At 35.8% G+C, this 15,758-nt stretch overlaps 1 protein-coding gene and 1 long non-coding RNA gene across 2 annotated transcripts in view; both read left to right on the forward strand.

The window, feature by feature from the left end:
* The first annotated feature begins 4,533 nt into the window (after positions 1-4,533).
* Positions 4,534-15,758, forward strand: part of LOC136065002 (uncharacterized) — a 29,041-nt gene continuing 17,816 nt past the window's right edge. Inside the window, exon 1 of the long non-coding RNA XR_010626647.1 lies at positions 4,534-4,564. This is a non-coding gene — a long non-coding RNA (uncharacterized LOC136065002). The remainder of the gene's footprint in view (positions 4,565-15,758) is intronic.
* On the forward strand, positions 6,817-8,490 carry LOC111989566 (uncharacterized). The gene is made up of 2 exons (XM_024021361.2): positions 6,817-7,160; positions 7,456-8,490. The coding sequence occupies exons 1-2, from the start codon at positions 6,920-6,922 to the stop codon at positions 7,716-7,718; spliced, it is 504 nt and encodes a 167-aa protein (XP_023877129.1). The 5' UTR covers positions 6,817-6,919; the 3' UTR covers positions 7,719-8,490.

Raw genomic sequence — 15,758 nt, forward strand, 5'->3', positions numbered from 1 at the left:
ACACTATGCCTCTTATATAAAGGCAATCCTGTATATTTTATATTTTATTACTGTAAAATACAATACTATTCATTCAGTATTTCTAACATGGAATCAGAGCAGGATGAATAGTTCTAGAGGGATGATGGCATATATATTGAGCAATTTAACCGTCATCATCACATCACCCAGTTGAATTATATCCTTCTCCATCAACAACACGCCGAATATGATATCAATATATATTTAATTTTTAATTTTTGATACCTCTTTTTCTATTTCAATCAATATCTTTCAGTTCAAAGTGCATTTTTGCCTTGATTCCTAGCATACAGAGGTCGAAATAGGAAAAAAAAAGATTATACTAGCTGTTGACTCCTTTTTGTTGAGGGAAAATTTCTACTCTTTCTCTACCAACCCAATATTGGAGCTCCCTTTCCCAATTCTTAGTTTTGACATTCGAGAGAGTGCTTTCATATTGTTAAGAAGTCTAACGACACCTTATTATACTGCTATACATCCTTTAGGGATTTGCCTAAATAAACTTGGTAATTGCATAAGTAATGTCATTGAAGATGTTACTCAATTTGCTTGTAAATCTCTTGATCGATATGGTACTTGCCCTTTTTTAGGGGTTGGGGCATTGAAGGATGGGATAGTGATTCTCACATACTTGTACATTGTCTGCATTGCACCTTTCACATTTTAAACATAGAAAATGTTAATAAATGTGGATATCCAATGTGAACTTATAGATGTTCCATGTACGTAGTGTATATCAATGAGTGCTCAAGAACATTTTCCTTTACGGACATAACCATGTATCAAACTATCAATGTGTTAAAACAAATATAGAAAATTATTTTTATTATTAAAAAAAAAAAAAGTGAGAAAAAGAAGATGAAGAATGTTCCATTTGTTTCAATGGAAAACCTTGTGCTTGGTTTTTTTTCTTTGGTCAACTAAAAAAATATTGCTTATTTTTCGAGAGTGTTTTCTAGGATTTTTTTTTTTTTTTTTTTTTTTGAAAACAACTCTATCTTATGGCAATCTAAATAAGGGAAATTAGGAGATTTTTTCTTTTTTTTCCAGTCAATTAATGTTGCTACAAAACATAAGAAAATGAGATATTAATAGTAAATAATTTTTGAAAATTGACTCATTTTTTGTAAAATACTACTAATCTTGTTCAAAATTTTGTAGTCAAGAGATGGAAAATACAATGTAAAAGCTCTATAACAAAAAAGTTACGTTTTTAGTAATTAGCCAACGCATTACACATGTCTCCCTCTCCCTCTCTCTCTCTCTCTCTCTCCCCCCACTTTCATTCCAACTATCCCAAAATAGATACCCATTTAAATCATGCTATCAATATCATTGCTAAACATCTTATTTCCCTAGCTCTTTCTTTGCGTCCACCCTCTTAATTATTTCACTCTCTATTATCTTTCATAGGTTGCAAATCATACCATGGGTTTCACAATTACGCAAGGACTCATGCTCGTGCTGCTAATTGCTTCCACAATGGCAGTTAGCATAGCCAGGCCATTTGGGAATTCCATTAATACACAAACTTCCAACAAGATCATCGTGGGTGGCTCGTACCACTGGAATTATGGCTTTAACTACATTTGAAAGTTCAAAATGTGTCTAAAACACCCTTGAACGTTTAGACCCCAAAATATAAAATATCAATTCAAGCTTATAATCAAACAATTAATGTGTGGAACTTGAACATAAGCCAAACACAGAATTGATAACTAATCTATGCCAAATATAAACACATCCACAGCAGTAAATATAAGGCAAAGATAAAGGGAAGGAAGATGCAAACACACGAACAACACACGATGTGTTATCAAAGAGAAAACTGAAGTCCTCGGCGTAAAACCTCTTCGCTGCCTTCCAAGCGGTCAAATAATCCACTAAAGAATGTAGTCAGGATATATGAACAGCAGAAGACCCTCTAAGCCTAATCTACCCAAGTACCTAAGCCCTCCAAGCTTCTTGCTCTCACGAGGTTACGTCGAACCTATTTCTTCTTTAGCTTCTCGGATTCCGCTACTTGACCATAGCATCAACCAATGTATATTGGTTCCTTCCAAACTGCTTCCCTTAGCACCAAATGAACCTTCTCACAGACGTAGGTGTGGTGAGATAAGAATTTGGTTAATGACCTCTCAAGGGTATGACAATGGAGAGGAAGAGAGTAGAGGAACCTGTAGAGTCTCTAAGGTAAAGATTGGGGATGAGGCAATCTTGTTTTTCTCTAGGGTTTCTCATACAAAAATTCTCTCTAAAAGCTCTATCAAATTAGTGGGTATAAGGGTCTATATATAGTGGTATGTGTTTGGAATATGAAGTCAGTTTTTGCCAAACAGGGCTGATTGGCGGCTTGACCTCATGGCTTGTCTAAGTCACAAGTTCAAGTCGCGACGTAACGGCCTGGCCAGCCTGGGACTTTTGTCTTGTAGTGTGACAGCTGGCGTGACCCTTCAGCTCCCCATGTGTGCATCTCACGTGCCTGCATTTGACGGCTTGCCAGGCGCGAGTCAACCACGAGTCCTAGCCGCAAACCCCTGCTTTCTTGCACATACTTAAGCTTTTCTTCACCTCTTCTCACACACTACCCTTACAATAATCCCACCTAAATACAGGGTTACTAAGTGTTAAATTACAAGCAAATTGGCACGAAATAAAGCCAACAAGATGGTTGATAAATTTCAACCTTACAATCTCCCCTTTTGGCTATTTCGTGACAGAACCCTAAAACAAACTTTAGACTTAACGTGTGAGTTGGGAACAGTTGGAAAACTCACTCATTCCTAACTCTAGAATCTGTGGAGCTTTAGAACCATAAGAACAAGTAACTCCTGAAACATAACAACACAATAAGTTCATTGTATGCAGAAAACTTGTAAAGTAAATGGAACAAGCACAATGCGATCAAGCACAATGGAATAAAGTAATAAACCATGGCAAGACCAAAACATGCAATTACTATAACCAAGTGATCACAGTGTTCATTCACACTTGGAATGAACATCCGGACATTTAAGATGACAAACACAAGGCAAATCACTTGAATGACCAACACTCAACCAATGCACACTACATGAAGTATGTGCATCTAGAAAAAATCCTACACGGGCACAAGAGTGACAGTACTTAAAAAAGAATGCATAGCATTAGGTTAGAAGCACTGATTTAACAAAGCATAAAGGCTGCATATAGCATGGCATAAACCACAAAGGCCTACAAGTGTGCATAAAACCAAACCTTTAAAGCTTACATAAGCAACATGGGTACAAAATAGAACACAAAACAGAACATATGCTGACTTAACTGATTAACATCATCAATACCAAAGTGTTAAAAACATTCAAGAGATTTGAGTATACACCACATAAAAAACTCACACCACAGAGTTTTAAATTAGTAAAAACAGCCAAAAGTTATCAAAGCTATGCACAAAACATCAAGTTATAAAGAAATCTCCCCCTTTCGCTATGCTTTCTATCTCCCCCTTTTTGTCAGGAATAGCTAAAAGCTATTGTCAAGCTTCTGTTATATAGCATCTAGCTGAGTCTCGATAGTTATGAGTCGCATCTGAGTTTGATTGTGAAAGGAGTTGAGAAGCCGTTCTAGATCAGATATCCGATGAAACACATTCTCAATGAAGTAACTTTGCTTGGGCATTTGAAATCCAGGAGGAACAGACGAAGTCCCAGTTGGTTGAACAGGAGTAGCTGTAGCCTGAGCAGTTGGAGATGCATGCGTGGATGACTCACTCTTAGGTTTCTTGGAGGAGTGGCTCTTGCTTGCTTGGAGAGAGTAGTGAGATATTGGTCGAGGACGGGGCAGGAGTCTCTCATCTGATGAAGGACTAACACCTTCACTAAGAACAATCTTGTGTACAAAGAACTACATTTGAACAACCGCATTTTTTGCAAGTGTTGAAGGATATTTTTAAACACTTTGGAACTTTGTTTATGGTATTAGCTTAATTTAAGTGTTGAAGGACTTTTTGTTTATAAATGACAACATCTTTTTTTTGTTAATTTTATGATGATAGTTATAGAAAATGTTATTTATTTGGAGGATTCTAGCATTTTACCCTTATTTTTTCTAAAATTTAGCAATATGCCCTTGTTTTGAAACTATATAAGTATATGCCCCTGTTTCGATAGTCAATTACCTTAAAATCGAGTTTCAATGAAATACTCGATTTGTACAAAATCGAGTTATGCCCGATCAAACTTTTAAAAAAAAAAAATTAAAAAATTTTAAAAAAAATTGCATGGAACTTGAGTTCCATTAAAAATGCCACTATAGGACAACAAAAACATAGCTATAGGTTATGCCCGATCTAACTTAAAAATAAAAAATAAAAATGCAAGGAACTCGAGTTCCATTAAAAACGCCACTATAGGACAATCAAAACATAGCTATAGGATATGCCCGATTTCCATGCAATTTTTTTTTTTTAGTTTGATTAGGTATAGCGGCGTTCAAGAACACCTATAGCAGCGTTTATGAACTTGAGTTCCATGCCTTTTTTTTTTTTTTTTTTTTTTTTTTTTAAGTTTGATTGGGCATAACTCGATTTTGTACAAATCGAGTATTTCATTGAAAATTGATTTTAAGGTAATCGAGTATCGAAACAGGAGCATAAACCTAGATAGTTTGGAAACAGGGGCATATTGCCAAATATTTTTAAAAATAGGGGTAAAAGGCTAGAATCCCCTATGTATTTGATAATATATTTCTATGTTAATATAATGTTAGTTTGGAGATATTTGTGGTGTTATCTAGTTACATTTGTGGAATTGTCTAAATTGAGCTAAAATTATTACATGTTATTTGTAATAGATCTGTGGTTTAAAAACCTAGGGGGGAAAAAAAATTTAACCTATAGCAGTGGGCAAAAATCACTGTTAAAGGTCTAAAATTATATTATAAGTGAAGACCTATAGTGGCGTTTATAGCCCGCCGCTAAAGCTTCACACATATAGCGGCTTGCGTAACCTCCGCTAACATAGGGTTTGTTGTACATAGCAGAATTTTTTTGGGCTTTTGCGGCCCACCGCAATAGTACCTTTCTCTTTTTCTTTTTCTTTTTTTTTCTTTTTTTTTTTTTTTTTTTTTTTTGTAGTGCTTCTTAAATAGATTAGTGAGGAATTGGAGGTTATTTGTATTGTAGTACTATATTATTGACACTCTTTTTATATTGATTGAAAATAGTGCAGACCACTAAAAGATACAAAATCTTACAATCTTATTTATAGACCTGATAAAATTTTCGGTATTAAAAAAAATGGAAAGGACATTTAGGGAAAAAAAATTAAGAAAGAAAATAAAAAATATATATATTATAGCGGTCTTGAAAACAAAACTTCTGTAACAGATATAAACCATAACGCAAAAGTCTTGTAGCTTTTTTTTTTTTTTTTTCCATCGATTTTGGCTACTACAAAGGCCTATTTTTCTATAGTGGAATATCCTTCATTCACACAATAAAATTTGAGATAAGAGTTGAAATATATATTTTCACATGAAACTAAGTAAAAGCTATATTCATGTATGATGTTGGGAAAAAACATTAAGCATACAATGATAACTCACTAAAGTTCATGTTTTCTTGGTTAACATACTTAACAAGGGAATAGAATGAATTCAATCTAGCAGGAAAATATTTACTATAATTACTAGAAGAATGATGGCATATATATTGTGCAATTTAACCGTCATCATCACATCACCCAGTTGAATTATATACTTGTCCGCCGAATATCATACCAATATATTTCAATTTTTATACTTCTTTTTCCATTTCAGTCAAAATCTGTCAGTTCAAAGAGCATTTCTGTCTTGATTTCCAGCATACAGTGGTCTAAATTGGAAAACTCAGATTATATTAGTTAACTCCTTTTTGGTTTGAGGGAAAATTTCTATTCTATTTTCAACAACCCAATATTAATTGGAGCTCCCTTTCGCAATAATTATTTTTGACTTTTGAGAGAGTGCTTTCATATTGTTGAAAAGTCTAACGACACTTTATTATTATACTGCTATACATACACATCCTTTAGTGATTTGCCAAAACAAACTTGGTTTTTGCATAAGTAATGTCATTGTAGATGTTAGTGAATTTGCTTGTAAAGTCTATTAGATGGAGCTTGGTTTTTTTTTTTTTTTTTTGGGATTGGAGAATTGAAGGGTGGGCAATGATTCTCACCTATTTGTTTGTGTGTATAATTTGCATTGCGCTGTTCAAGCTTTAAATGTAGAAAAAGTTATATAAATATATATATATATATATATATGGACATTTAATGTGAAATTATAGATGTTGTGTGTACGACGTGTACATCAATGAATATATAAGAACATTTTCCGTTAAGGAGATGACTGTGTACCAAACTACCGAAGTGTTTAAAGTTTAAACAAATATATGGAATTTATTTTATTTTTTATTTTTTAATTTTTTTTAAAGAAGAAGAAAAAGAAAGAAAGAAAAGGTCCTAAAGGAAAAACTGTGAGGGCACACAATATATATATATATATCCTAAAATAGTAATTAGAGAAAATGCAAAAGAAAGGTCTTCTCTATTTCTTTTTTAGTATCTATCATTGGCCAAAGGCTAAATCCATATATAAACGTGTATAATGCGTCGGCCAAGTGGAGAACTGAAAACATAACTTTTTGATGGAGCTTTTACATTGTATTTTCTAACTCTTGCCTACTCAATTTTGAAAAAGAGGTAAATTAGGCTAGTTGGCACTTCTCTCTCTCCCCACTTTCATTCCATCTATGCCAATATAAATACCCACTTATGTAATGCTATCATTACTAAGAACTAACATCTAGCTCTTTGTTTGTGTCTCATCTCTTAATTATTTCACTCTCTAGTCTCTTTCGTAAGTTGCAAATCACACTATGGGTTTCACAATTGCACAAGGACTCATGTTAGTGTTGCTAATTGCTTCCACAATGGCAGTTAGCACAGCCAACAAGGGTTGGCAATTTGGGAATTGGCCTTACCGTGGCCCTTATCACCCCAATAATACACAAACTTCCAACAGGATCATCGTGGGTGATTCCTACCACTGGAACTATGGCTTTAACTACACCGATTGGGCAATCAAACATGGCCCTTTCTACCTAAATGACACTCTAGGTGAGCTTGATTACTTTGCTATTGCTACTTGTTACATATTGCCATGCATAGTTCAGGTTGTAAAATATAGTGACCAAATCATATTTTTAAACCACTTGTGTTTTTATGACAAGTTATAAAATTCATTAAGATATCAAAATAGTCAATTCTAACTTTGAACTTTGTCTTCACTTTTTTTATTCATAGATTGTCAAGTTAGATCCTTAATGGGACATGAAAAATGTGTGCATTTTTTTTTGTTTTGTTGTATACAAATATGCATAGAAAATAATTGTTTATATGATGTTGATTGCAGTTTTCAAATATGACCCCCCAACTCCAAAAACATTTCCTCACAGTGTTTACTTGCTACCAAACCTCCGGAGCTTCATTAAATGTGACCTGAAAAATGCCAGGAAGTTGGGAAATGTGACACAAGGAGCTGGGGAGGGCTTCAAGTTTGTGCTGAAAAGGCCATGGCAACCTCACTACTTTGCTTGTGGTGAGCGCAATGGCTTTCATTGCATGAATGGAACAATGAAGTTCTTTGTGATGCCAATATTCCGTTGGTATAGATAATTATTAGAGAATGTGCATGTCATGGGAAATTTTACTTCCTACTCTATCTTTTTACGTTTGTTGTGTTTTAGCAAATAATGAGAGTTTATATATATATATATATATAAATTACAAAAACTACTCTAAACTATCACCCAATTTTTTATGTGTTTCCTAAATTTTGAAACTGAGCAATCAATCCTTCAACTTCACTTAAAATTACAAATAGCCTATATTATTATGATTATTATTATTATTATTAAATTAAAGGAATTTAAAGCCGAGGGACTTTTAATATTATTTAAGGATTTAAATGAATGCAAGTTTAGAAGGGAAGACAAAAGGCAATTTGACTGAAATTATTTTAAATCACTTGGAAGCTATTTGTAATTTTAAATAAATATTAAGGGATTGGTTGCTCATTTTAAAGATTATGAGTCACATTCTAAATCGGGTAATTTTTTTTTTCCCTTCCCATGTCCATACATACAATGTTATGAGTTATGAATGACTAAGATGATAGAGAATAAATGTATCAGTTGTGACTGGGTATTCATGTTCCACAGAGGTGCCTCTTGCATCCTTGCTTTTTTTTGAGAAGCTCCTGCATCCTTGTTAGTCTTACTGTAATATTTACAATTATATATTGAAAAGTCGGAATCTTTTACAACTGGAAATGTTTGTGACATTTGGCATAATGATCAATGTTTGTCAATGCACAAAATCATTACTTGGATGTACATGGAGATGGTTTGGAATTCTATTTATATCCCAATATCAGCTTATTTGATTTGATGATGATTACCACCAAAGAAGATATAAAAATGTAGCTTGAAGGTGAGCTAACCAGCTAACTACTTAATGCCAGTGGCTAGAGAGCACGGGTATGGGTATGGATACGAATACGTGTACAAAGTGACTATATGAGCATTTTTTGAAAAATTATAACATGACACAATGGTACAACACAGATATAACGTACGTACGGTACTCCAAGTGAAATGTTCATCCTTCCTAGTTAGTAGTTAGTAAGGGAAAACAAATTACAAATACGATGATCAATGTTTTAGCGCAAAAGCTGTCATGTTTGGTTTAAATATTCAAAGTAATTAAAAATTAATTTTTATAAAGATGTAGGGTATATACAAACATTTACATTATCCAACAAAAAATTGTCCCATAATTTGTTTCACTCATATAGAAGAACGGAAAATATCACATACAATCATAACCATACTAAATGTTTATTCGCTATATAATTTTTATATTTGTATTAAAAAAATATATGAGTGAAGAAAAAAAAGGGCAAGAAGGCTTAATTGGAGTTCATCTCACAATGAGGAGTTATTTTGTAGGGATGTTAGGAAGATAATACGGATGGGAAGACTGTGATTAAGGATTTTTTGTTTTTTTTTTTTTTTAGAAAATATAAAATATATAGGGATGCTACTTGACCAAAAAGTTTAAGATAATAAGTTTAAACCTAATTATGTTATATTACCTAATTATGTTGTTGTTGTTATTATTATTATTATTATTATTACACTTTCCCTAGTGTGCCTTATCTTTTAAGCATAATCAAAATGAAATGAGTATTTCTAAAAATTTCTAAAGTGAGAATGTGAAAGTATTTTCTGCATTATTATTAGAGAGGTGCTACGTCTATAATATTTTCATAAAATTTTCACAACAAATCATAGGCAGTTAGTTGTTATTGATTCTAATTTGAACCTATAACTGAAATTATTTTTCTATCCCACCAATAACAACTCATATCAACTTATCACATAAAATTTATAATGAAAATGTTATGGATATATCATTTCACTTTTTATTACTAGATAAGAGAAGTACAAAACCAATAATTCATGTTTGTTAAACTAGTGTGATGTTCATCATTTAAATTCCAGGTAGTCATCAGTTAGCATATTTTATTTCATTCTCATTGTTAGATTTTGAATCATGAATTTGCACCTTCAAATATTGTGGAACACACATATACATAGCTAAAGGAACCAAAATTTTTTTTTTTAGAAGAAATTTTTTTTTTTAATTAATTTCCGATGAAAAAATATTATATAATTAAAGGAATTTGTTGTTACATAAAACCGTCATCATAACATCACTCAATCGTATGACATACTTTTTCTCTCAATAGCATGAAATATATATATATATATATTTTGAAATATATATTAGATAATCATTACGTATGTTTTTTCTTTAACCAAGTTTCTCAATCCGTTCTTTATTTAGTAGTGTATTTTTCTAGATTTTTTACTTTGTTTTGGTCTAATTTCATTAGAGACAACCAACGCTGATTTACATGATTTTTGTTGACCCCTTTTTATTTGAGGGAAGAATTATAAAATTCCTCCACTATCAACAACAACCCATTCATCAATTCCTTTGAATTTTAAGTTAAAGAAAGTAAAAACGACCAAGAAAATGTTGGAGGCGAAATATACTTTCCATTGGTTAGACCATCTCCAGCAATACATGTATAACCAAAATATTAGCTATAATAGATAATAGGACCCAAAAAAAAAACTACTCCAACAACTTCTCTATACCCAATTTTTTTTTTTTTTTTTTTTTTTGGATTATGAATAGTAACCCATCAAATCTGATGGGCTACTGTACATTAGATGTAGGGACTCAATTTGGATATGCCTTTTGAAATCAAAAGGAAAAACAGTCCAACAAGCCCAAACAATAAATTTTTAGAGAGTGGGTGAAAGAACTAGCTCTAAATGATAGGAAAAAGCCTCTCTTTCTCTGGTTTCTTTTTTTTCTCGTCCCCCTCACAATGCTGTTCTTCTTTATGTTATATACTGCGCTCCTCCCCTTGTTTTCGCCGTACACGCGTAGGTTATATCATGGGAACTCCTTTCTGTCCCATCCCCCCTCTCTAGAATCCTAAACCAACCATTATAAGGCTGCTTGATCACTGTTCAGGCATCACCTCCACATTAATGTGGCTAGAGAGTTAGCTGGGAAGCATTTAATGTGGAGGTGGCAACGTCAGAAGATATTTGTTGCCTGAACTATCCTATATCCGTTTCTCAATTATAATTCAACCTTATGGACTATCTAGGGTAATCAGATAGTTACATCCACTTCGGACTATCGTTCCGAGGTGAATCTTATCCTCGGACACATTTTGGATTCTCATGTGCAATCCTCGGCTTTCCTTCTTATATTAGTCGTATCATGCCTTTATTAAATCATCCTCAGACGAATTGCTGTCCTCGAATTGGGCCACTGGGCCGCAGGCCCATTCCCTACAGGCTTACCAATACCACTTTATATAACTGGCCCCACAATAACCCCTCAAAATCTCACTTTTTGTCACCTCGGCAGAAGGGAGATTTTGATATCTTGCCATCATCCTCCTTTCCTAATTTCTAGAACGCCTTTTTACCTGCCCAAGGCGTCCTTCTGACGGTTTGCCCTCGGGAGCGTGCCTCATTAAATTATAGCGGCTTCTCTGTCCCTCACGTTCAACGGCAAGATGCTAATCCAAAGGTGGAGGGTTTTTGGTATTTATGAGCGGGATTTTTCCCGCTCGCGATTTCTGCACCACTATAAATAGCTTTTTGAATCGTCCTGCCTTCCAATTACAACCATCACATTATCATAGTGCACATCCACTGAACCTATTACTTTCTTTCGCCTCATCGTGCATTCATAAATACCACAAACTTGTCCGAGGATCTCCTTTTTAAACCTGTAAGTCTCCTTGAACCTTTTTAGTTATCATTCCCTTTTTAATTAGTTTTTTTTCATAACTCTTAGAAAATGGGTAGGTTTAAACATTTAGTTGAGTCCGAGGAAGAAATAGAGGCATTTAGATCGAAGTATGGGATTCCCCCAACTGTGGGTATGAGATATGCTTCTCCAGAAACATGGGTGAAAGATAGGAAAATAGGAGAAGTGGTCATCCCTATGATTGCCTTTGCGGAGGGAGGAATGACCATTCCTATGGGTAATCTCACTAGAAATTACCTTAGATTTTTTAGGCTATCTCCTACTCAGTGCGCCCCTAACATGTTTAGGGTATTAGGGAGTATAGAGGTCTTAAACGAGAAGATGAATTTAGGTCTGACCCTTCACGATGTGAACAGGCTGTATAACCTTAATCATCTAAAAGGCTAGGGTTACTACCTTATGTCGAGGCATCCTGAAGTCAGGTTAATTCAATGTCTCCCCATATCGAACAAGGGCTTAAAGGATGACTTTTTAATCTTTTCTGAGGAGTGGCATAACGGTTTACCCTGCCCGACTAGAGAGGGAAAGCTAGGTGGGGTCTTTGGTAATAAGTTTATATAATTTGGTTTGTGCTTTTCAGTTCAAATTATTTTTGTTTCTAATAGAACTTTCTTTTTATTTTACTGACTTTGCAGATAAGCGTGCTACCAAGCCTCAGTTCGAACTTGTCAATAGGGAAAACCTGGATAGGCTCCTACGGTCCGAGGTATACGTGAACCCATCTGACGGCTAACTTAGAGCTGCACATATCATCCTCAGATACAAGCCTATCTCCTCGGCATTTCAAGCCCCAAAGTGTGTGATAAAGGCTAAAGACCCTCGGCTTCATCATATTAGTGTAGCCTTTGAAGGGTTCATTGTCCCCGAAGGCGTTCCGATCCCTGAAGGAACCCCTTTCACCGAGCTATTACACGTGGCCACACCCTCAGTAGGGGCTTCTTCGTCGCGCCTTATTCATCAGGAAGGAAGAGAGGAAGACAAAGGAGAAGAAGAAGAAGAAGAAGAAGAAGAAGAAGAAACTTCAGAGGGGTTTATGCAACTGTTGGACTTAGAGGACGAATTTGAAGTGTTCAATCAGCCCCCTTCTCCCGAGGTAACTTCTGAAGAAATAGGCATCCAGAGGAAGAGTCAGAGAAGTTTGCTAGATGTGATTGAAGGCCAGCCTGGTAGGGGTGCACCGGGGAAGTCAACTCAATCTAGGCTTCCCCTTCCTCCCAAATCTCCTCTCCCTCCTCGTCAACCACCCCAACCACCAGCGATCGAGCCTACCGATTTAAAGAGGAGGAGAGATTCCAAAGACAAGGAAGTGGTGGAGGCCGGGAGGTCCCAGTCGACCCGAAGATGAGGCTCAACGAGCTTCAAATCAGCAAAAGGTTAGCCACGAATCTCAACGAGCTGCGAGAAAGACATCCATCTCGTCCTCGGAGCCCGAGGCATGGCTTCCTGCACCCATGCTCGGTGGTGAGCCCCTAAGGGTGTATGCATCCCTTAGGAATTTCAACAGCGGAGTTAGGTGCCACGTCGCCTCAGCCCTTGAGGAAACCCTCTTGCTTCCCACAGATATGACAGAGTTGAGACGTATAGGGAGGAACGAAGTTTTCCTGAACGCCAAGAGATACTTAGGCATGGTATGACATCTTACTTACTCTATCTCTTTAATTGTAAATGTTCTGCACATGATTTTATTCGTTGTATCTCTAACTTCCTTCCCTCTAGGCCGTCCAAGCCACTTTCAGGATGGAGGAGGTCACTAACTCTTACGGCCAGGAGTTGGATGAAGAGAGGAAGATGTGAGCCGCAACTGTGCAAACACTTACCATTGCTAAACAAAGCAATGCACAGTTGAAGAAGAAGCTGGTCGAGGAAGAGCACGCTCGGAAAAGTGCCGACTCGGCTTTGGACAATGCTTACAGGCAGGTCGAGGATCAGAAGAAGCGTTTACGCAACACTACTGATCAACTGGCAACCTCCCAGGAGCAGATAACAAGTTTAAAGAGACAGCTGGAGGAAGCCCAGAAGCTTAGGAGCTGGGCTGCAAAGGCAAAAGCCGAGGTAGAGGCTGCAAAGGCCGAGGTAGAAAGAGAAAAAGAAAAGGCTGAGCAGGACGGGTATGACATTGGTGTAGTTGAGACGGAGGAGAAATTTAGAACAGAGGTGCCAGCTGTCTGCCGAATATATTGTGCCCAGACTTGGACAGAAGCTCTCAACCGAGCAGGTGTCGACCTTTCATCCGAGCTGAGGAGACCAGACAGCGTCTATTTCCCCCCAGCTATACGAGCCTCGGGCCCCTCTTATCAGCCTCAAGATGTGCCTTCCACAGCTGCTGACTCGGCCAAGGAAGCCCAAACTAGAATCTTCCCTCTCTCACTCAGCAAAAGCAACCCAAGGCGCCTGAGGTGTCCAAAGACAAATCCTCGGACCAGGCAGGTGAGGAGCCCAAAGATGGAGCAGTTTCTCAAAGCTTTGAACAGGCCCTAGCTTCCACCACTTTACCCGCTAGAGGAGTTCAAAAGGAGAAGGAAAAGGATGTGCCTCCACTAGCAACTGGCAAAGCTCCCCAATCCAAGCTCCAAATAAAGTTAAAGCCATAGTTGACTTAGCTAAATTCTAGTAATTTTTCGTTTTACTTATTCTTAAAAGAAACTTGGAATATGATGCATACATTTATCTTAATACGTTTATAAAGAATGCTATAACTTTATTTGTCACCTGCGCACTTTTATGGGCAAATATTTTTTGGTTTTTATATGATCTCACGAGAAGCGAACCTGATATTATAAACGAAGATTTGTCATTAGGTATACTAGTTAAAGGATAGAGTAGACCTTAATCACAAGCTTCACCACCTTATCGAGACTTACTTCTAGCCCATTACCTTATTAGGACTTACTTCACCACTTCAATAGATGTCATAGTGTACTGATTTTCGCTAAGTTTGTGGTCTGAGGACCTGATATAACTTAGCTTCTGTTTAATACTTCAATAGATGTCATAGGGTACTAATTTTCACTAAGTTTGTGGTCCGAGGACCTGACATAACTGAGCTTCTGTTTAATACTTCAATAGATGTCATAGTGTACTAACTTTCATTAAGTTTGTGGTCCGAGTGTTGGAGAAATCTGGTTTTTGTATCTCATACAAAAACACACGCAACGGAAGCAACAAAAACACGGATCTACTTTAACCATGAAAGATAAACATGTAACCATGAATTCTAGAATCAAAGAATAGAAAGCGTACTTTGATGCAGTGAATTTCAAAACCAAACTTGGGAATACCTTTAATCTTCATCTCAATTCCACATGGTGCCCAAGATGTGTGGTTTCTCAATCAGTCCTTTTGTACATAAACTCTCAAAGAAAAAACCTTCTTCTTCTCCTTGTGGAGAAAAACTAATTTCTTTTTCTTTTCATCTTACGTATGTTAAAACCATTCTCATAGTTTCTTTATTTAATAACACTTATTAAATAATGACTGATTTCTAATTGGATTAGCCTTTTGGGCCTACCCAATTGGGATTTAGTTTGTGGCTTGAGATGGGACCAAAGGGACCAATAAGACACTAGCTCCAATGGGCCTTGGGCTTTTTCGTCAACTCTTGACAAGTCCAAAGTTACCATTAATTATATTCAATACCACTATAAGAATATAATTGCACTTTAGGCCTTATCTATAAATTATATCCCAAGACTTTATTATACATTCAACCCCTTCATTAAAATATTCGTAGTAATACAAAGTCATTAATATTGACTGCCACTTTGAAGATTACTACATCTTAATCCTTGAGTACCCGGTTTAATCCTTTATGTTATTCATTATATATTTATGAAATCCAATTCCATAAATATATACTTTAGTAACTCTTTACTAAAGTGGTTGGGCCCAACACTCTGAATAACCAAACCCATTAAACTTATCTCAAGGGAATATTTTATATCTCTATTAAGAGATTATAAATTTCATCTTGAGAATATATGTTCCATCAACACTAAATGCGGTTGCCCAACATACTGAGATTTTGACCATAACTTATAGATCTCATTCCTGATATATCAAAGCAACCTACATCTCATGATCATGTCCATTATTCTCTCAGGATTTAGAGTTGATGTAAATAGAAGTCGTGAGCTTTATTATTCATTTGACAGTCATTAGGAGAATAATAAATCTCACAGCGGTCCAGTTCAATATGTCTTAACTCTTAAAACATATCAACATACCAACTAGAAGTCTCCACTTCCATGATCAAGACAAATCATCTTAGTTGATATGTTATAGTCTTCGCAG

The sequence above is a fragment of the Quercus suber genome, unplaced genomic scaffold (assembly GCF_002906115.3).
Source record: "Quercus suber isolate HL8 unplaced genomic scaffold, Cork oak 2.0 scaffold_826, whole genome shotgun sequence".
Taxonomy (NCBI): Eukaryota; Viridiplantae; Streptophyta; class Magnoliopsida; order Fagales; family Fagaceae; genus Quercus; species Quercus suber.